The sequence below is a fragment of the Hypanus sabinus genome, chromosome 6 (assembly GCF_030144855.1).
Source record: "Hypanus sabinus isolate sHypSab1 chromosome 6, sHypSab1.hap1, whole genome shotgun sequence".
Lineage (NCBI taxonomy): Eukaryota > Metazoa > Chordata > Chondrichthyes > Myliobatiformes > Dasyatidae > Hypanus > Hypanus sabinus.
The window spans coordinates 131267996-131292173 of NC_082711.1; the positions used below are offsets into that span (position 1 = coordinate 131267996).

Genomic DNA, 24178 nt, shown 5'->3' on the forward strand with positions numbered 1-24178 from the left:
TCACATTTATCTACATCCCATTATTTTGTTTACTCAATTACATCTCCCCTTTGCTCTGATGTTCCAGAGTAAACAAAACAAGCTTTTCCAATGCTTCTTTATCATTAATTTCCATTCGGTGTCCCAGAGGTTGTCTCCACATTAACATTTTTCTTGTTACGTGGTCAACACATCTGTATGACGTGCTCAGGCTGTATACAATTCCAACACAACCATACAGCTCGGCTAATAAAGAAAATCACCTGTGTGCCTTTCCAATCCTGTCAGTGACCTGCTAACTTTAAGGATCAATGTGCATGCATTCCAAGGTCCCACTGTTCTTCCACTCCTCCCATTTATCGTGCATTCTCTTACTGTGTGGTACTTTCTCAAATACATTGTACCCACTTCTCTGGATTACATTTCCCTTGCCATTTCTGTCCAATTGATCGCACCATTTGTCTCAGAGCTGTGGAAGCTAACACTGAAGTAGTCTGAATGGTGGAAGTTAGATCTCTGCAAATTGAAGGGATATGACACAATAAGTCCCGGGGTAGATCATCTGTGATGATACTGATCACGTGGAGCAACCGTGAGGAGTTTGCTGGCCTCTTCCTGTTCCTGAGTATATGTTCTCCTGATGTCTAAAAGCTTTCCTCCTCCCAGTCACATTGTATCATCTCCCTGAATTTAAATTGAAATAGTTAACAAACTGGGAAAAACAAGGGACTTAGATACGAGCCTGCGGAACCCCACTGTTTCCAATCATAAAAATATCAGTTAACCTTTCTCTATGATTCCTCCCACTGAACTAATTTTGAATGCACTTTTAAAAACTCTTAACAATACAGCATTATACAAAAGTCTTAGACACCTATATATAGCTAGGATGCCTGTGACCTCTGCACAGTACTGTATTCGCCTTTGTGGAGCAGAGAGTGAGTTTGTAAAACTGGTGGGAGTACAGGATGTTGGGAATGGCGAGGGTGAAATGCCACAGAAGTGGTGTTGGACAGGTGGCAGAGGAGTGCTGGGGTAGGGGATGCCAAAAGTGCAGACAGACAGCTCTGAAACATTAGGTAAGGTCATTTGATTCCAAACAGACACGAGCAGCCTTCCAGACCTCTGACCCTGTTCCTACAAGCAGCTGGGATAAGCTAGTCCCTTTTCTCAGTTCCTTTGACTCCACTGCATGCAGATTACCTTTCCAGGACAACTGAGATGTCCTCCTCCTTCAAAGGACAGGGTCTCCCTTCCTCCATCATTGCCGCTGCCCTCATCCGCATTGCCTCCATTTCCCAAACATCCATGGTTACCCCATTTCCCACGGCCTTAACAGTGATAGAATTCCTCTTGCCCTGACCTACTGCACCCAACACATCATCCTCCGAAACCTCCGCCATCTCCAAGGGATCCTAACACTGATCATATCTTTACCTTCCCCACCCCCTCCCAACCAACTTTCCACAGGGATGGCTTCCTTCAAGATTACCTCGCCTATTTGTCCTTCCCTCCCGGCACTTACCTCTGCAAGCGGCAAAATTGCTGAAGCTGCCCATTCACCTCCCCCCTCACTTCCACTGAGTGCTCCAAACAGTCCTTCCAGGTGAGGCAAAATTTCACCTGCAAATCTGCTGGAGTCATCTACTGTCTCTGGTGCTCCTAATACGGCCTTATCTACATTGGTGAGACCCACTGGAAACTAGGGGACCGCTTCGTCGAGCACCTCTGCTCCATCCGCCTAAAGCAGAACTTTCCCAGTGGCCAAACATCTTAACTCCAATGCCCATTCTGACACGTTGGTCCACGACATCCTCTTGTGCCAAGATGAGGCCAACCTCAGGGTGAAGGAGAAACACCTTATATTCCGCCTGGATAGCCTCCAACCTGATGGCATACTGTTTTCTCATTGTGGTATTTTTCTCTATTCACCACTCTGGTCTTTTACCGTTTTTCTCCTACCCATCACTTCCTCTTGGTCCCTTTCTCCACTGGTCCTCTTTCCTGTCCTGTCAGACTCTTTCCTCTCCAGCCCTTTACTTTTCTTTCCCACCTGGCTTCATCCATCACCTTGTAACTAGCCTCCTTCCCCTTCCCCATCTGTTTATTCTGGCTTCTTCCCCCTTCCTTTTCAGTCCCGAAGAAGGGTCTTGGCCTGAAACATCGACTGTTTAATCATTTCTGTAGCATTTTGTGTGTGTTGCTTAGGATTGAAAGCTGATGGTCAGCACTGTCACCATTCCACCCACCCCTCTCCACTTTCTTCTGTTAACAGCCTGGAACACATATCAGCAGTGGAGAGCAGTCTCCGAAAACACACCTATCACTTAAGGTTTCCCCAGTTTTGTTGACTTACCAGGATGGATACAGATCTCTTGCCAAGCAAAGTTGTGCTCACAGTGCACAGATACTTCTTTTGAATTTGGCAACTTTTGTGAAAATGCTCCATCAATTTAATTTAAAAACTGAAGAGCTCACACAAAATTGCCCATTTATTCTTTCTCTGTGCCAGAAGCAGAACTGCAATGCATCAAAATCTGTAACCTGTGATTCAATCTTACTTGGTACTACAATCATACTAACTCTTTCAGGAATCAAGGCTATTCTGTACTGCCGCAGGCAATAGCTCATTTTGGGGCTAAATTAATTCCTCTTTTCAACTGACTCCTAGGATTGACAATATTTATTCAGATTTTCTCTCGTTTACACTAATTCATGTTGCCGCCACTGACAGATCATGAACTTGACAGTTTGAGTTGTGAGGCTATGTTTGTCACTCATCACTCCAAGGTAGGATCAATGGATCAGTTAACGACTGCGAATGCTGACCTGTTTTACGTTTGCGAGTCTTGATGTCAATTACGACAGCTTGAATCTTCTCTGTGAAATGTTTCACAACGATAACATCATGAGTTTCATTGGCATTGTCTATGTAAACAGTACGTATTCCCCTGCATAATACCTGTTTAAGTGGAAAGTTTGTAATTTAAAATCAATGTAGGCATAAATTACAATTTTAGTACATTATACTGAGTTCCAATTACTATGCAATATTATTTTGTTTGGCAGAATTCTGACACAATTCATTAGTAGATAAAATTAGAGGACAATATTTTCCACTGATTTACCATTTGACAAGAGTGGAGCTGAGCTGTACCTTGCTTACTTTCCTACCTGATTCCCTAATCTCGTGTCCAAAAACTCATCAATCTCTACCTGAATTGACTCAACAACAGAGCATTCATAGCTTCTGAAGTGTAGAAATCCTAAGGTGCTCAAATCACCTTTTTAAATATCAGTCCAACTGTTTAGCCTGACACTAGTTCAAATCCTTTAAGCAGAAATGGCAGCTCCTTGGTATCTACCTTGTCAATCCCTTTTAAAATCCTTGTACTTAGAGCTTTCTAAACTGTAATGTGAACAAGTTAGGACTTACCAAAGCTGATGGTACTGGAAGAAAAAGTGGTGGCAATCACAGCCAGTTTAGAGCTGTGCCCTACTTGCTCATAAATCAACTACGTCTCTACTAACATGCACATGTTACCAGCTTCTCAAAATCAACCTCAGAACATGCTGTTGGTCATCTGCCCCAGTATCCGTTATATACTTTCAATGTTAATTAATGGTTTGTGAAGTGCTTGGGATAGTTTGCTATAACAGTTTGAAAATATGTAAATACTAGCACTATCACATGCAATTAGGCTCCTGACTTGCAACACTATAGGTATTTAATACCATGACTTCACATTGCATTAGTTATAAATAACAAATATAAAACACAAAGAATTAAAGTGTTTTTAAAAGGAGTGCTTGAAGGCAGAGTAATTTAGTCTGAACAAGTACTTGGAAACAGCTACAATCTACTTTCACAATGCAGTCAGTTATTCTACATCACTTAGTTTATGATGTTCAGCAAGGTCAACGTTCTGAAATCCACAGGAGAAATGACACCAATCTAGATCAGGGCTCCCAACCTGGAGTCAAAGAACCTCTCGCTTAATGGTATTGATCCATGGCATAAAAATAGGTTAGGAACCCCTGATCTAGATTGTCACTGGACAGGAAAATAGGCCTTAGAAAAGGTGGGGCTTCAGAACTGATAACCCAATGAATGACTATAAATCTGAAGGCATTAATATGAATCCCTCACAAGCAGTTGGGGAACTTAAATCTGAGTGATGAAATAAACCCTATAGCAAAAGGAGGGTAGTGGAGATTGTGAAACCCATTTATTGCCAACATTGATTTGACTAATGTCCTTGAAGGAGGGGAAAATTAAAATCAGATTTAATATCACCAGCATATGCTGTGAACTTTGTTCAATTTACAGCAGCAGTACAATGAAGTACATGATAAATAAATATAGAGAAAAAACTGAGTTACATTAGGTATAAATTTGTCTGTTAAGTAGTTAAGTTAAAATAAGTACTGCAAAAAACAGAAATAAAAAAGTAGTGAGACAGTGTTGATGGGTTCAATGTCCATTCAGAAATCAGATGGCAGAGGGGAGAAACTGTTCCTGAATCGTTGAGTGTGTGCCTTCAAGCTTCTGTACTTCAGGAAGATGGTCACAGTGAGCAGTGGCCATGTTCTGGGTGGTGGGGATCCTGGATAGTGAGGGATAAAATTGGTCCCTTAGAGAATCAGAGTGGACAGCTATGTGTGGAGCCGAAAGAGATGGGGGAGATTTTGAACAATTTCTTTCCATTGGTATTCACTAAGGAGAAGGATATTGAATTGTGTAAGGTAAGGGAAACAAGTAGGGAAGTTATGGAAACTATGATGATTAAAGAAGAGGAAGTACTAGAGCTTTTAAAGAGTTTAAGAATGGATAAGTCTCCAGGTCCTGACAGGATATTCTCTAGGATCTTGAGGGGTTAGTGTAGAATAGTAGGGGCTCTGACAGAAATATTTCAAATATCATTAGAAACAAGGATGGTGCTGGAGGATTGGCGTATTGCTCATGTGATTCCATTGTTTAAAAAGGGTTCTAAGAGTAAACCTAGCAATTATAGGCCTGTCAGTTTGACGTCAGTGGTGGGTAAATTAATGGAAAGTATTCTTAGAGATGGTATATATAATTATCTGGATAGACAGGGTCTGATTAAGAGCAGTCAACATGGATTTGTGCGTGGAAGGTCATGTTTGACAAATCTTATGAATTTTCTGAAGAGGTTACTAGGAAAGTTGACAAGGGTAAAGCAGTGGATGTTGTCTATATGGATTTCAGTAAGGCCTTTGACAAGGTTCCGCACAGAACGTTAGTTAGGAAGGTTCAATCGTTAGGTATTAATATTGAAGTAGTAAAATGGATTCAACAGTGGCTGGATGGGAGATGCCAGAGAGAAGTGGTGGATAACTGTTTGTCAGGTTGGAGGTCGGTGACTAGTGGTGTGCCTCAGGGATCTGTACCAGGTCCAATGTTGTTTCACATATACATTAATGATCTGGATGATGGGGTGATAAATTGGATTAGTAAGTATGCAGGTGATACTAATGTAGGTGGCGTTGTGGATAATGAAGTAGGTTTTCAAAGCTTGCTGAGAGATTTAGGCCAGTTAGAAGAGTGGGCTGAAAGATGGCAGATGGAGTTTAATGCTGATAGGTGTGAGGTGCTACATTTTGGTAGGAATAATCCAAATAGGACATAAATGGTAAATGGTAGGGCATTGAAGAATGCAGTAGAACAGAGTGATCTAGGAAAATAATGGTGCATAGTTCCCTGAAGGTGGAATCTCATGTGGATAGGGTGGTAAAGAAAGCTTTTGGTATGCTGGCCTTTATAAATCAGAGCATTGAGTATAGGAGTTAGGATGTAATGTTAAATTGTACAAGGCATTGGTAAGGCCGAATTTGGAGTATTGTGTACAGTTCTGGTCACTGAATTATAGGAAAGGTGTCAACAAAATAGAGAGAGTACAGAGAAGATTTACTAGAATGTTACCTGGGTTTCAGCACCTTAGTTACAGGGAAAGGTTGAACAAGTTATGTCTTTATTCTTTGGAGCGTAGAAGGTTGAGGGGGGACTTGATAGAGGTATTTAAAATTATGAGGAGGACAGACAGAGTTGACGTGGATAGACTTTTTCCATTGAGAGTAGGGGAGATTCAAACAAGAGGACATGAGTTGAGAGTTGGGGGCAAAAGTTTAAGGGTAACACGAGGGGGAACTTCTTTACTCAGAGAGTGGTAGCTGTGTGGAACGAGCTTCCAGTAGAAGTGGTAGAGGCAGGTTCGATATTGTCATTTAAAGTAAAATTAGATAGGTATATGGACAGGAAAGGAATGGAGGGTTATGGGCTGAGTGCGGGCCAGTGGGACTAGGTGAGTGTAAGTGTCAGCAAGGACTAGAAGAGCTGAGATGGCCTGTTTCCGTGCTGTAATTGTTACATGGTTAACGACGGACACTGCCATCCTAAAGCCCTGCTCCTTGACGATGCCTTGGATACTACAAATGCGAGTACCCTTGTTGGAGCTAACTAATTTTACAAGTTTCTGCAACTTACTTTGATGAGGTGGTTCTGAACTGTCTCTGAAGTACAGTAGTCTCAGAGACAGGTTTAGGGGGCATTAAGAAATGGGAGCATAAATTCCAGCCTTAACATTCACATCTGAAAAAAGATTGAGTCATTTTGTCACTGTACAGTACGTCCAATACCAGTGAGTGTCCTTACCACATTGTGGTTCATTACACTACAATATGCTTAAATAACGCAGACTAACAATATCTATAGGCTTGCTCTTACCTCTGGAAATCCCACCAGAACCAGCAGTGCAAAGATATTGGTGCGTTTTAAACGGTAGGGGAGCTCCTCAGTGCAGTGCTTTGTGAAGGCAGCAATCACTTTTTGCCACTGGGGGCTAGAGTTCAAGTCTCTGAGGATGTCCGCGACGGAAGATGCCCAGTCCAGGCTAATCCTGGATCAAACAGGAGAAAAACATGACGACAGAGTATTACTCCATTCAAGTGGTTAAAAACAACAGTTTAATACCATCTGAGCATACTTCAGTTTTCTGGACATAAGTTGGGAAGTGAGTAGTTACTATTGCATCTACACTAAACGTTGCTTTTAACAACCTCATGCTATTCTGAAGTGTTTTACAACTGAATTATCCCTCACTTTTCCTCACATGGATTTTTCCATCCAAAAAGAGAACGAACTTCAGTCTTATCTGACAGGCGGCGCCTCCAACAGCTCCAATGATCATCCAGTGAAGACTAGGCAGCAGAGCCCTTTCTCCGATCACGGCCACAGTAAACACCCATATCCTATTTGCACAACGCTTTATAGTACCGGCGACACAGGTTCAATCCCCATCACTGTCTGCAAGGAGATTGTACGTTCTCCCCGTGACCGCATGGGTTTCCTACCACAGGCCAAAAACTTATCAGTTGGTAGGTTAATTGGTCATTGTAAATTGTCCTGTGATTAGGCTCGGGGTTAAGTCACGGATTGCTGGGTGGTGTGACCCAAAGGGCCCATTCTATGTTGTATCTCAACAAATAGATCAATCAAATAAATAAATATTGGGAATTACACAATTTTCTGTTCAGTTTAAATCTTTTTTGCTAGTTTGACTTTATAAACTTCAAAACCCTGCAACAAACAAACTGTACCAGTCCAAGCAGACTGCTCCAAGGCTGAATAAAACCTGCGTTGTCATCCATCCTGGACATTTTAATTTGCCTTCTGCTGTGCTGAGAAGAGTCCAAGATGCAAAGAGGACTTCCTTTACTGCTGCATCAGCTTCTTCTGGAGAGATTCTTATCAGCAGCTGCCCAAGCAGTCCCAGTGTAAAATGATAGGTTTCAAGTAACTGCCCAGGATTCTGCATTGCCACTTGAAATAGGAGCTTCAGTACCTGCCTTAGATTAGGTAAGCACATGGTTGAGTCCTGTGGAAAATATGCAATAAATTATCTTACAATCTTCCAGAAATCATTAAAAGTTACTCTGCTATTGTAGATACAAGGATTCATTTCCCTCTGCATAATTTACAAACCATTTTTGACATCCTCATACATTTGACCTTTCCAAAGCCTGTCTGGCTAACTCCTCTCAATCCTCCTGTCCTTAAGCTCAGTCACATCGCACCTCCTTTCACCTCTGTGCTCACTGACTTACACCAACTCCTAGTAAAGCAAGGCCTCAATTCACAATTGCTCACCCTAATTTTCAAATCCCTCAATACAGCCTTGCATCTGTATAATTTATTTTGCAGCCCAAGTTCTGGCCTCTTGTACACCCCTGAGTTCAATCACTTTACCACTGACAGCTAAACTCTGGAATTCCTGCTCCAAACCCCGTCTTTCTTTGTTCTGTTACTGGAAATTGGAAACCAACCTTGCAGCTTGCTTTTGGTTAACTACTCATACCGCTTTATTGGACTAAGGACAAAAAATGCATCTGTGATTATTTTGCTTAACAGAGCTGAACAAATTTAAGTCGCAAAGTTCTCCACATCTTTGTTTTCCAAACCAGCTCTTAGAAACTAACCATCAAATTATTCACTCAAAATAACTCTTCAAGGCCACCTTCATACACTTAAATAAATGTGAAACATCAGACAACTAAGTAATTACAGGGAAGTCAGATGTATATAAACCTATTTGTTAAATACAGGGAAATGTCTCTGGCTGAAAGTATGTTAGGTTCTTACAGTTTTTACAGGAGGAAGCATGGCAGCAAGCAGACCCAGTATTCTCTCCTCCAAACACTCTGCAAAGACTTGGTCTTGGCTGTGCAAGGCCTGCTTTTCACGAGCATCCATCTTGATGGCAGCTTTCGATCCATGTGAATGGTCCACAGTGGTTCTCCAGGCAGACTTTGGCCCTGCAAATCAATATGATTTTCAATTCTACCTCACAGAAAAATGGACATTGCACTGCCCAATAAGGTCCTTCCCTACTTATCACAAGCAATGATATGATGACACCATTCAGCATCTCAAGCCGACAAGCCATTCAATCTGATCACAGCCTTGTTTCCAAAGTCATAAAAGAACAGAAGCAGGATCTGGCCATTAGACCCATCAAGTATACTCCACCATTCTATTATGGCTGATCTATTACCCCCTCAACCACATTGACCCACCTTCTCCCTGTAACCTTTAGCACCCTTACTAATCAAAAACCTATCAACCTCCGCTTTAAATATACGCAATGACTCGGCCTTCAGAGCTGCCCGTGGCAATGAATTCCACAGATTCATTACCCTCTGGCTAAAGAAATTTCTCTGTTCTAAAGGGACATTCTGTGCCCTCTCCCCCATTATAGGAAACACCCTCTCCACATCCACTCTATCTAGGCATTGTGGCAACCCACTTTCTGCGCAGGCGAACCGGCTCACAAATAGCCAGCGTGCGGGGGGAGATTTTGGTAATGCACCTCTGACATCATTTAGGCCCGAAGAGGACGGGCGCTAGGGATTTAAATGCCAGCGCCACGAAGTTTGAATAAACTAGTCTCAAAACGACTTACCGACTGCGTGTCGATATTTCAGCATATCAATATTCGATAGGTTTCAATGAGATCTCCTCTCATTCTTCTAAACTCCAAAGAATGCAGGCCCAGAGCCATCAAGCACTCCTTACACGTTAACCCTTTCATTCATGTGATCATTCTTGTGTATCTCCTTTGGACCCTGTCCACTGCCAGCACATCCTTTCTTAGATAAGAGGCCTAAAAATGCACAATGTGACTCACCTCTTTTACAAAGGGGCAATGCAGGTCTACACCTCAGCTTTAAGATATCCTTTCAGTAGCTCAAATTCATTCATTAGTTATCAAAATAGTCAGTTTTGATAAAAGTAACCAATGCCCTTTGTATCTTAGTGAATAAAGCAAAGTTACCTGCTCTAAGCATCTTCACATCCATCGCAGGCAATTGTTGATACCCTGTTTTGGATTCAAATGGCTGTGCACTTGACATGGAGGACTGTGGTACTGATTCGGAGGCAGCCGACTTTGCTGCGTCACTGGAGGATGATTTTGAGACTGTGTCAGATTCAGTACTGGAGGTGAAAGATGGCTCTGCTGTTGCTGAAGTAGATATTACAGAATGTGAACTGTTTAGATGCTGTTCAACTTTAGAGTTCTTACTGGAAATTCCAGAGGAAGGATGTTGTGATGAAGAAATGCTATTCGTGGAACTGGTGGACTTAACCTCATCTCCTGATGCATTAGCTGCAACTGCAGGGACACTCAACTGACTGGATGAAAACATTTCACAGGAGTCCGACAAGGATGAAGATCCTTGGCATACAGTTCTCTTCTCCAAAGATGAAGCATCACTCCTGGATCCAGGTATCTCTAGAACCTGTGCGCTCTCCCACTCAATGCTGTCAATACTTGCCAAGGTGGTATCACTGGCGCTTGATTTTAACTGGAAATAGATGCAAAGTAGAGTCAGGAAAACCTAGCAAACTACCCCAGGGCTAATCATGGGAGTGCTATGAGACTAAATATGTACAAGGAGAAACTAGACCAGGCAATCAGAAGAAACCGAAGAGTTATGTTTTAAATAGAGTAGGAAAGCAAAGTGTAGAAACAGGTAGGCAGACAGATGCAGGAACAGCAGCTTTTAATAAGCAAAGATAATTGGGAATGAAACAATAAAAACAGAATGTTAAAAAATTTAATTCTGGCAATGCAATATGGAGTTAGCCCTTAGAGCCACATGGCCCCAGTAACCCCAACAAATCCAATTAACCTGAACATAATCACGGGACATTTACAGCGACCAATTAACCGGAACGTAATCAGGGGACAATTTACAGCGACCAATTAACCGGAACGTAATCAGGGGATATTTACAGCGACCAATTAACCCGAACGTAATCAGAGGACAATTTACAGCGACCAATTAACCGGAACGTAATCAGGGGACAATTTACAGCGACCAATTAACCGGAACGTAATCGCGGGATATTTACAGCGACCAATTAACCCGAACGTAATCAGAGGACAATTTACAGCGACCAATTAACCGGAACATAATCACGGGATATTTACAGCGACCAATTAACCTGAACGCAATCAGAGGACAATTTACAGCGACCAATTAACCGGAACATAATCAGAGGACAATTTACAGCGACCAATTAACCCGAACGTAATCAGGGGACAATTTACAGCGACCAATTAACCGGAACGTAATCGCGGGATATTTACAGCGACCAATTAACCCGAACGTAATCAGAGGACAATTTACAGCGACCAATTAACCGGAACATAATCACGGGATATTTACAGCGACCAATTAACCTGAACGCAATCAGAGGACAATTTACAGCGACCAATTAACCGGAACATAATCAGAGGACAATTTACAGCGACCAATTAACCCGAACGTAATCAGAGGACAATTTACAGCGACCAATTAACCCGAACGTAATCAGGGGATATTTACAGCGACCAATTAACCGGAATGTAATCAGAGGACAATTTACAGCGACCAATTAACCGGAATGTAATCAGGGGACAATTTACAGCGACCAATTAACTGGAACGTAATCACGGGATATTTACAGTGACCAATTAACCCGAACGTAATCAGAGGACAATTTACAGCGACCAATTAACCGGAACGTAATCAGGGGACAATTTACAGCGACCAATTAACCGGAACGTAATCGGGACAATTTACAGCGACCAATTAACCCGAACGTAATCAGGGGACAATTTACAGTGACCAATTAACCCGAACGTAATCAGGGGACAATTTACAGCGACCAATTAACCGGAACGTAATCGCGGGATATTTACAGCGACCAATTAACCCGAACGTAATCAGAGGACAATTTACAGCGACCAATTAACCGGAACATAATCACGGGATATTTACAGCGACCAATTAACCTGAACGCAATCAGAGGACAATTTACAGCGACCAATTAACCGGAACATAATCAGAGGACAATTTACAGCGACCAATTAACCCGAACGTAATCAGAGGACAATTTACAGCGACCAATTAACCCGAACGTAATCAGGGGATATTTACAGCGACCAATTAACCGGAATGTAATCAGAGGACAATTTACAGCGACCAATTAACCGGAATGTAATCAGGGGACAATTTACAGCGACCAATTAACTGGAACGTAATCACGGGATATTTACAGTGACCAATTAACCCGAACGTAATCAGAGGACAATTTACAGCGACCAATTAACCGGAACGTAATCAGGGGACAATTTACAGCGACCAATTAACCGGAACGTAATCGGGACAATTTACAGCGACCAATTAACCCGAACGTAATCAGGGGACAATTTACAGTGACCAATTAACCGGAACGTAATCAGAGGACAATTTACAGCGACCAATTAACCGGAACGTAATCACGGGATATTTACAGCGACCAATTAACCCGAACGTAATCAGAGGACAATTTACAGCGACCAATTAACCGGAACGTAATCAGGGGATATTTACAGCGACCAATTAACCGGAACGTAATCAGAGGACAATTTACAGCGACCAATTAACCGGAATGTAATCAGGGGACAATTTACAGCGACCAATTAACCCGAACGTAATCAGGGGATATTTACAGCGACCAATTAACCGGAACGTAATCAGAGGACAATTTACAGCGACCAATTAACCGGAATGTAATCAGGGGACAATTTACAGCGACCAATTAACCGGAACGTAATCACGGGATATTTACAGCGACCAATTAACCGGAACGTAATCAGAGGACAATTTACAGCGACCAATTAACTGGAACGTAATCAGAGGACAATTTACAGCGACCAATTAACCCGAACGTAATCAGGGGACAATTTACAGCGATCAATTAACCGGAACGTAATCACGGGACAATTTACAGCGACCAATTAACCGGAACGTAATCAGAGGACAATTTACAGCGACCAATTAACCGGAACGTAATCACGGGATATTTACAGCGACCAATTAACCCGAACGTAATCAGAGGACAATTTACAGCGACCAATTAACCGGAACGTAATCACGGGATATTTACAGCGACCAATTAACCGGAACGTAATCAGAGGACAATTTACAGCGACCAATTAACTGGAACGTAATCAGAGGACAATTTACAGCGACCAATTAACCCGAACGTAATCAGGGGACAATTTACAGTGATCAATTAACCGGAACGTAATCACGGGACAATTTACAGTGATCAATTAGCCTAAACGTAATCACGGGACAATTTACAGTGACCATTTAGCCTAAACGTAATCATGGGATGATTTACAGCCACCAGTTAACCTGTCCAGGACGTCTGCGGATTGAGGGAGGAACCTGAAGGACCTGGAGAAAATCCAGGCATTCCACGGGGAGGATGTACAGACACTCCTTACAGACAACGCTGGAACTGAACTCCAACCTCCAGAACACCCCGAGCTGTAACAGCAATACTAACTGCTACGCTATCCTGCATCTTCAGCTTTCAATGATCTCAAGATAAGAGGCATTGATCAAGTGGATAGTGAGAGACTTTCCCCAAATGGCTAATATGAAGGGGCATAATTTTAAGGTGATTTGTGAAAAGTATAGCAGGATGTCAGAGGCAGTTTTTTCATACACAGTTTACAGAGTGATGGGTACATGGAATGTCGTAAGGGTGGCTGCAGAGGCAGATACATTAGGGACAATGAAGAAACTCTTTGATAGACATATGGAAGATAAAAGAAAATGGAGAGCTATGTAGGCGAGAAGAGTTAGATCGATTTTTAAATAGGTTACAATTCTGGTACAACGTTGTGGGCCGAAGAGCCTATACTGGGCTGTAGGGTTCCATGTTCTCGTTGCACAGGTACAATGAGTTCAGACAGAGAGGTACAGAAATAGGGGCTTGATGGTTTCAATAAAAAGCTGGGAAATTCAAAAAATTCAACAGGGTTAAGTAATGCAATGCAATTTAACAGTTGGGAGTTTTTTGAAATTTACTTATCCATCAAGTTCACCAACTAAACAGAGGCACTTCACACCCATGGCATGCACAGTTGGCACCATGTTGGAATGTTATCAAAGGAGTGCGAGCTCCACATTGCTACACACCACGTTCAAAGTTACGTGTTCTATGATAACACATTTCACGAGGTCAGCTCAGGAGAGTGCAGACAAGAGGGTACTGGGTGACCATAAGCAGAATGAAAGAACAAGAAGGCAGCCTGACGTTTCTTCTTTCACACCACCATGCTGCCCCTCATTTTTGAAAAGTTCCCAGCGGAGGGAATATTCTTCCTGAACCAAAGGGAAGCTATATAACCCACACTCAAGAGGTTACAGCAGCTTCACTAGTCAAGCCACAGAATGCAGGTTATGCCTGCATTTGCAACCACTCAGAGACCTAGCTCCAAGCCACAAGATAATAGCTTATACAAGAGAATGCATCATACGCTCAACATTCACAAGACAATGTCTATTAGTAAGCTACCCTAGCAGCATCAAATCTCTCTCTGTCAATGAAGGCCCATAGCAAGACCCGGAAAACTTGGACCATTTTTCATAGGTTAGAAGCTACCTCTTGGTAAAGACAAACTTCACTGCTGCCCTCAATTTACCAACACAGACTCAGTCAGCTGAAGAAGAGTGCTTCAATACTTGCAACATGTTAGTTTGTTAAGTGGCATGATCCCTGATCTCTCATGTACTTCTGAGACCTGGACTATCTATAGTAGACACTTCAAGACACAACTGACAATGTATCTGCACAATCCTCTGAACTCACTGGAAGGATAAGTGAAGTAACATGTGTAAAGGGGGCTTCTTCTTTTTCTTTGTTACTGCGTATGTTAATCACAATGGCTTCTTTGTTTTGTTAAAAGTAGGAATGCTTCTTTATTGCGAGAGAGTGCTGGAAGCTTGTTTGAGTTAAAATTTACTGATAATGAGAATTGTATTCCTTTGTAAACCAATTGGGATTAATGTTGTTCTTTCTTCTGAGTCTGTAAGCTATTGTCGGCGGGCTTTTGGGGAGATTGGCGCGAGGGGGTGAGAGAGAGAGGATGCGATGCTGTAAACTGGGTGAGGAATGGACCCCAAGCAGGGGTCCGAGACCAGGAGGTACCCTGAGGAGAGGAGACAAAGATAGATGTGCTTGGTTGACAACTTCAGGTGGTCCTGAGCTGCGAGTCGAGGAGTTCGGAGGGGATCAAATGGTGGCCAGAAGACTTCAGTAATTGAGCTCCAATGGTTGTGCACAAAGTGGTTTGGACTTTGATAAGTTTGGCGTCTTTTCTTTATTTTCTTTTCCTTCATATATACTGTATTGTTATTAATCTATAGGAGAAGTACTGTCGACGTTTCGGGCCAAGACCCTTCGTCAGGACTAACCAAAAGGAAAGGTAGTAAGAGATCATCATTTAAAGTGAAGTAGTGGCATGCAGAATGTATCAGGCTGACACAGGTCCAGCATAAACAGCAAAAGGAAAACGCCACCTCTTGAAGTACCCACCTGTCCATTTCATCAGACACCTTTGTCCCCAACTGAGTCAGTCATCTGAGAACCCATTAAACTCGAGTAGAAGCAGGTTACTCCCTATCCCAAGGGACCACAATAGTAGCAGTCCAGGAGATATTTAGGGACACCTTTCTCCCTGATGACATAGAAAGAGGGAAGGTCTTGAAGGAAGCTAGATTACAATCAAGAAGCAGAATCTCTGAAGTAACGTTATTTTAATTCCAGAGCCATAACACAGAAAGAGAAGGATACTTTAATTTGTCTCCATGATCTCTGATGTGCTGCCCAACATTTACACCACAATGTCCACCATGGGAGGAGATAAGGAAGCAAAATTTCCTGAGTATAATTTGTAGGATCTCAGAAGTAATACAACAACAGATGTCACCATAGCAGGCCAGACCAGGTATCCAATTTGGATACTACAAATAACTAAACAATTACAGATGCTAGTAACACCTGGGCACCTCCAAACATCAACACTGCAGGACTAGCATCTCAGGTGACTCTACCTTCTTTCGAAGTTTCTCCTGACAACTCTGAACAGCTTCCTCTCCATCTCTGGATTGCGTATCAGATAAAGTTACTCTCTGGTCATCTGCAGACGTAGATTCCTGAAGATGGACACAATGAAAGGTTAGAAGCAAGGACTAGTTACTACTACATTCTAAAAATCATTCAAAAGAAAGTCTTCCCATATTGATGCACTGGTTTAGAACACAGGAACATAAGAAATAAGAGCAGGAGTAAGCCAACTGGATCATCGAGTCCACTCTGCCACTAATAAGATCATGGCTGATTTTGCTGTGAACTTAGCTCCACCTACCTGCCTTTCCCCCATAACCTTCAGTTACCCTGCTGTGCAAAAAAACTAACTGTGCCTTAAATATATTTAATGAGTTAGCCCCTGGTACTTCCCCGGGGAGAGAATTCTACAGATTCCCAATTCTCTGGAAAGAGTAGTTTCTCCTCATCTCTGTTCTATATCTATTCCCCCAACCCTTGAGGCTATGTCCCCTAGTTCTAGTCTCACCAGTGGTAGCAACTTCCCTGTCTTGACCTTACATCTATCTCTTTCATAATTTTAAGCTTCTATAAGATCTCCTCACATTCTTCTCAATTCTAGAAGACTCAATCTCTCCTTATGGGCTAACCCCCTCATCTCTAGAACCAACCTGATGAATCTACTCTGCACTGCCTCCAAAACCAGTATATCATTTCTCAAGTAAGGAGACAGGCCTGGACACAGTACTCCAAATGCAGTCCACCAGTACCCAGTACGGTTTCAGTATAGCCACCTGATCTTAAGTTCAGTTCCTCTAGCAATGAAGGCCAACATTCCATTTGCCTTCTTGCACCTGCACATCAACATTTTGGGATTTGTGCAACTGATTTACTTTCAATTCCCTCTGCACAATCTGCAACCTTCCACCATTTAAATAATAATACGATCTTCTATTTTCTCTTCCAAAGTAGATGGCCTCACATTTACCAACACTGTACTCCACCTGCCAGACCCTTGTCCACTCACATACCTATCTACTGTATACCTCTTTGCAGACTCTGCACAATTTCCCTTCCACTGAATTTAGCATCATCAAACTTAGATACGTCAAACCGTCTCCTCTTCCAAATTGTTAATGCATATCATGAACAGTTGCGAGCACAGCATGGACCTCGGCACACTGCGCTCACCACTGACTGCCAACCAGAGAAACACCCATTTATCTCAAATGTCTGTCTTCTATTGGTTAAACAATCCTCTATCCAGGCTAATACATTGCCCACAATGCCATACATCTTTATCTTATGGATAAGTCTTTTATGCGGCCCACTTATTGAACATCTTCTGGAAATCCAAGTATACAGCATTGACCTGTTCTCCTCTACCCACTGTACTCATCATCATATAGAACATAGAACAATACAGCACAGTACAGGCTCTTCGGCCCGCAATGTTGTGCCGACCCTTAAACCCTGCCTCCCATATAACCCTCCACCTCAAATTCCTGCATATACCTGTCTAATAGACTCTTAAGAACTTCAAAGAACATCAGTATGTTTGCCAAACAGGCCCTGACCTTCATGAGTCCATGCTGTGTCTTGCTTCTATTCACATGTCTCACTATTTCTTCTCACTATTTATATGACAGCTTCAAGCATTCTCCCGACTACAGATGTTAACATAATTGGTCTATAATTACTTGCCTTTTGTCTACACCCTTTATAAAAAAAAGCCCAGTGGCATGACATTTGCTGTCTTCCAATCTGCTAGGACTTGTCCAGAGAATTTTAGTACATTATTACAAATACATCTACTATAACTTCTGCCATTTCTTTCATTACCCTGGAATGTATCCCAGCAGGACTAGGGTAGAACATAGGACATACAAATCTACAGCACATTCCAGGCCCTTCAGCCCACAATGTTGTGCCGACCATGTAACCTACTCTAGAAATACCTACAGCATAGCCCTCTATTTTTCTAAGCTCCACATACCTATCAAAGAGACAGTCTACTTTTAGGTCACTAGTTTGCTCATCACTACCTCTTTAGTCATTGTATTGAGGTCCTCACCTCCTGTCACATCTGTAACATCTCTTTTTGGTGTGTTATATGTGACCTCCACTGTGAAGACCAACAGAAAATTGTTGTTCAATGCTTCGGCCAGTTTCCGCATCATCGAATATTAATTCCCCCTTTTCATCTTCCAAGAGACTTACATTTAATTTAGTCACTCTTTTCTGCTTTATAAAAACTTCTACTGTCGACTTTTATATTTTGTACTACTTTATTTTCATAAACTATTTCCCCTCCCCTAATTGCTTGTGTAGTGGTTCTGTGCTGTTTTTTAAAATTTTTCCCAGTCTTCCAGCTTCCCACTACTTTTGGCAAATTTGCATGCATGAGCTTTTAGGCTGATGCCTTCTTTCATTTCCCTAGTTACCCAAGGCTGGCTCCACTTTTAATTGAGATACACATTTGTTGAGCACCATGAAAAATCTCTTTGAAAGCTTTCCACTGTTCCTCAACTATCCCATCATAAAAGCTTGTACGCTAACCAGTTTCTCCCTCAACCCATTGTGGTCTCGCTTGTTTAGGCACAATGCACCAATTTTAGATCGAACTATTGCACTCTTCATTAGTATTAGAAATTTAATCATACTGTGATCACTCTTTCGAAGAGGATCCCTAATGGAAGATCATTAATTTTACCTGTCTCATTGCGTGGGGCCAGATCTAAATAGCATTTTCCCTTGGAAGTTTCACTAACCTTCTGTTCAAGAAAACTATCAGAGGTGCATTCTCTGAAGTCTTGAAGACTGCGTTGACCAACTTGACAAGATATCTGCTATTCCATTCTTAAATTATTAGATATTTCTTGGTTTATCACCCGCTCCTCTCACATTTCATGATTCGTTAGCTGATAGACAACTTCAACAGTGATTCTCCCTCCCCCCTGCCCCACCTCTTTGCTATTCCTAATCTCTACCCAGATGAATTCAACATTCTGCTTCTTGGATCTTATATCATCTCTCACCATCACCCTGATCTGATTCCTTAAGAATGCTACCCCACATCCCTTACCTTCTTTCAGTACTACTTGATACCCCTGCATATTTAATTCCCAATCATCTCCGGCCTGCGACCACATTTCTGTGATGGTCACTGAATCATACTTTTGTATTGATTTGTGCCGATCATGAAAATACAGCCAGAAGTATCAGAAAAAATTAAGAAGGAATGGGAAAAAGAACTTCATTGTCTTATATCCACTGAGCAATGGGAGAAAATTTTACAATTAGTCAATTCTTCTTCTATTTGTGCTAAGCATGCCCTAATACAATTGAAGGTTGTACATAGGGCTCATATGTCTAAGGATAAACTTGCTGGATTTTATTCTTATATTAATCCAACCTGTGATAGATGTCATTCTGATGTTGCTTCATTGACCCATATGTTTTGGTCTTGCCCTTGTTTGCAAAATTAGTGGAAAGATATTTTCAGTATTATTTCAACAGTTCTGAATATCAATTTCCAACCGCATCCTATTCCTGCAATTTTCGGTTTACCAATGGTGGATAATAGTCATTTATCCCCCTCATCTCGACGAATGATTGCATTTGTTACATTAATGGCTAGAAGATCTATTTTGTTGAATTGGAAAGAAATTAATCCTCCAACTATATTTCAGTGGTTTTCTCAGACTATCTCTTGTTTGAGCTTAGAAAAAATTAGAAGTGTTGTCTTTGATCCTTCAGTTAAATTTGAAGAAACTTGGAGACCATTTATTCAACATTTTCATATGAGTTAAATTGTCTTTTCCTAAAATCACTTTTATTATCCTTAATTATTTGGATGGTTCAGCGTTATTGGCACTACTGTATATATCTGACATTATGCAATGGCACATGTTGGTTAGTGTTTTTTTTCTTTTTTGTGTTTTTTTTTAATTTCTTTTGTTCATAAATACTATGAGTTTGGGAGGTTATTATATATTGATTATCATATATTTGAATGTCTATTTAAACCATTAACTATGTACTCTCAAACTCTCTGTATTCATGTTTGCTTAAAAATTAATAAAAAGATTTAAAAAGAAAGAAAAGATGATTTGTGCCACAAATTCACAGCTTGTTTCGTATACTGTAGGTATTCAGAAAAAATGCCCTTACACGCATTGTCTTTTCAGAATCTAATAACATTTGTGTCCTTTGCATTTGATTCACTGCACTCCACTCCGACTTCTCTCTTTTCTAACTTTTGCTTTGGTCTCTGCAATGCTTCCCTTTATTTTTCTGCCTGGATTCCCACCCCCTGCCATATTAGTTTAAACTCACTCTAACAGCACTAGTAAACAATTCCCTCCTGGGCACTACTCCCAGTCCTGCCCTGGTGTAGACTAGCTGGTTTGTACTGGTCCCACCTCCCCCAAAATTGGTTACAATTCCCCAGGGATCTGAAACCTTTCCTCCTGCACCAGTGTACAAGCCACATTTCATCATAACTCTGCTGCTATTCCTACTCTGATCAGCACGTGGCACAGATAGCAGTCCTGAGATTATTACCTTTGAAGTCCTACTTTTTAACTTATCTCCTTGCTCCCTAAATTCAGGTTAGAAACATGGAAAAGTAGAAAACTTACAGCATAATACAGGCCCTTCAGCCCACAAAGCTGTGCCGAACATGTCCTTACCTTAGAAATTACCTAGGGTTACCCATAGCCCTCTATTTTTCTGAGCTCCATGTACCTATCCAGGAGTCTCTTAAAAGACCCTGTTGTATCCGCCTCCACCACCGTCGCCGGCAGCCCATTCCACGCACTCACCACTCTCTGAGTAAAAAACTTACCCCTAACATCTCCTCTGTACCTGCTCCCCAGCACCTTCTCGTGTTAGCCACTTCAGCCTCTGACCATCCACACGATCAATGCAAATCATCATCTCACACACCTCTATCAGGTCACCTCTCATCCTCCGTCGCTCCAAGGAAAAGAGGCCGAATTCACTCAACCTATTCTCATAAGGCATGCTCCCAATCCAGGCAACATCCTTATAAATCTCCTCTGCACCCTTTCTACAGTTTTCACATCCTTCCTGTAGTGAGGCGACCAGAACTGAGCACAGTACTCCAAGTGGGGTCTGACCAGGGTCCTATAGAGCTGCAACATTACCTCTCGGCTCTTAAACTCAATCCCACGGTTGAAGAAAGCCAATGCACCATATGCTGCCTTAACCACAGAGTCAACCTGCGTAGTAGCTTTGAACATCCTATGGACTCGGATCCCAAGATCCCTCTGATCCTCCACGCTGCCAAGAGTCTTACCAATACTATATTCTGCCATCATATTTGACCTACCAAAATGAACCACATCACACTTACCTGGGTTGAACTCCATCTGCCACTTCTCAGCCCAGTTTTGCATCCTATCAATGTCCTGCTGACAGCCCTCCACACTACCAAAACACCCCTAACCTTGGTGGTATGACATTCTCACACTTTGTTGGATTATTTGCCTACATGCAAACAACCAGCTGTTTATACTCACCTTCCAGGATGAAATATTGCTGACCCTTGCACCTGGGAGGCAACACACAAATTGGGAGTCCCGTTTGTGGTAACAAAAGCTCCTGTCTATTCCCCTTACCATGGGACCCCATACCACAATAGCTCAGCAATTCTTTTTCCTGCACCTCTATGCAACAAAGCCCATCACAGTGCCGTGATCCTAGCTATTGCTGGTTTCCCCGATGAGCCTTCTCCCCCAGCGGGATCCAAAGCGGTTTATCTGTTTTTGGTGGCAGATGATCACAAAGATCTCTTGCATTACCTATCTGCCACTGCTCCTTTGAGGTCCTAATTTCTGCTGCGTTATTAAAAGGACAGCAATTTTGCTAGTAAGTTCAGTGATTTTGCTGAGACTGAACTAGCAAAGTTTACAGGCCAGGAGGACTACATTCCGCTCAGCTTTACAACTAGCAGCAGTCTGCACTGCTCTGCTGAACTGACGTGAACTGAGGACAACTTGGAGCAGCCTGGAAAGCGAACATCCACCACCTTTCATGAAAAGCTTTCTGAGAGGAAGATGACTTTCAGCAAACTCATCTAGAAACATAGAAAACCTGCAGCACAATACAGGCCCTTTGGCCCACAAAGTTGTGCTGAATATGTCCCTACCTTAGAAATTACTAGGCTTAACCACAGCCCTTTATTTTTCTAAGCTCCATGTACCTGTCCAAAAGTGTCTTAAAAGACCCTGTCGCATCCGTATCATCTGATGAATTCATAGCGTCAGAGATGCATAGAACTGAAACAGAACTTTTGGCCAACCGAGTCTGAGTCAACCATCAAGCTCACCTACACTAATCCCACTTGCATTCAGTAATTCTGCATCCACTACGCTTTGCCTATTCTTGTACCTGGTTTCTTAAATGTAGTTCCTGCCTCCAGTACCTACCCTGGCAGCGCATTCCAGATACCACTTATATGTGAAAGAATTACCCCTCAGATCGTCTTTAAACCTACTGCCGCTCAATTAAACATATGTCCTCTAGCTTTAAAGAGGAAACAGACACAGGCTACTATCTATGCCTCTCTTTTTACAGTACATCCCTTTACCATGTCGCCTCTCTTTCCAGGGAGAAGTGTCACACAAACAATTCTCCTGGTAACTCAGGCCTTAATCTTTTATGCCCCCTCTCTGGCTTTATCACAGCCTTCCTTTAGTGCGGTGATCAGAATTAGACAAAAGACTCCGTGCGGCTGTAACATGTCCCAACTCCACATGAAGGCAAGCATGCCATATGCCTTCCTCACCACTCTGTCTAACTGTGTTCCTATTTTCAGAGAACAATGTACTTGTATACCTTGGGTTTTTTCTCTTCTGCAATGCTCCCAAGGGCTCTGTCATTCACTGTGCAAGTCCCACTTGGAAAAACTTCTAAAAATGCAACTTGCCCGAGTTAAATTTCAAATGCCATTTCCATGCTCACCCTCCCAAATAACCAGTGGCCACTTTATTAGATACACCTGCTCATTAATGTCAGTATCTAATGAGCCAATCATGTGGCAGCAACTTATACATAAAAGCTTGTACACGTGGTCAAGAGGTTCAGTTGTTGTTCAGACCAAACATTAGAATAGGGAAGAAATGTGATCTAAGTGACATTGACCATGGAATGATTGTTGGCACCAGACAAGCTGGTTTGAATATCTCAGAAGCTGCTGATCAATGGAATTTTCACACAGAACAGTCTCTGTCTACAGTTTACAGATAATAGTGTGAAAAACATAAAAACATACAGTGAGTGGCAGTTCTGTGGGCGAAAGCGCCTTGTTATGAGGTCAGAGAATGGCCAGACTGGCTCAAGCTAGCAGGAAGGTCACTGTAACTCAAATAACCACATTTACAAGAGTAATGTGCTGAAGAGCATCTCTGAATGCATAACACATCGAACCTTGAATTGGATGGGCTTCAGCAGTGGCAATTAAAAATACAAAAATACACTCTAGCCAGTTTATTAGGCACAGGAGGTAGCTTATAAAGTAGCCACTGGTATATAGTGTAGCCTGTTTTAACCACAATCTTCACTGTCCACTACATTAAACAATTTTGGTACAATCTGCAAATTTACAAATCATTGCACCTACACTGTCAATACACATGACAAACAACACCGATCCCTGTGGTACACCATTGGTCACAATTTCTCCCCTCTACATGGCTACTAATTATCTATATAACAATTACAGCAGGGAAACAGGCCATCTCAGCCCTTCTAGTCCATGCTCAACACTTACTCCCACCTAGTCCCACCTACCTGCACTCGGCCCATAACCCTCCATTCCTTTCCTGTTTCCAATTTTTTTAAATGACAATACCGGACCTGCCTCTACCACTTCTACCAGAAGCTCGTTCCACACAGCTACCACTCTCTGAGTAAAGAAGTTCCCCTTCGTGTTACCCCTAAACTTTTGCCCCTTAACTCTCAACTCATGTCCTCTTGTTTGAATCTCCCCTACTCTCAATGGAAAAAGCCTATCCACGTCAACTTTATCTATCCCCCTCATAATTTTAAATACCTCTATCAAGTCCCCCTCAACCTTCTACGCTCCAAAGAATAAAGACCTAGCTTGTTCAACATTTCTCTGTAACTTAGGTGCTGAAACCCAGGTAACATTCTAGTAAATCTTCTCTGTACTCTCTCTATTTTATTGATATCTTTCCTTTAATTCGGTGACCAGAACTGTAC

At 42.0% G+C, this 24178-nt stretch overlaps 1 protein-coding gene across 5 annotated transcripts in view; it reads right to left on the reverse strand.

The window, feature by feature from the left end:
• Positions 1–24178, reverse strand: part of zzef1 (zinc finger, ZZ-type with EF hand domain 1) — a 303511-nt gene that overhangs the window by 94592 nt on the left and 184741 nt on the right. For all 5 annotated transcript variants that reach the window (XM_059972942.1, XM_059972943.1, XM_059972940.1 and 2 more), the window contains exons 38-43: positions 15937–16038; positions 9831–10362; positions 8639–8811; positions 7597–7874; positions 6725–6896; positions 2809–2941 (exon numbers count right to left, since the gene is read on the reverse strand). In XM_059972942.1, the coding sequence (XP_059828925.1) occupies positions 2809–2941; positions 6725–6896; positions 7597–7874; positions 8639–8811; positions 9831–10362; positions 15937–16038 (1390 nt within the window). The remainder of the gene's footprint in view (positions 1–2808; positions 2942–6724; positions 6897–7596; positions 7875–8638; positions 8812–9830; positions 10363–15936; positions 16039–24178) is intronic.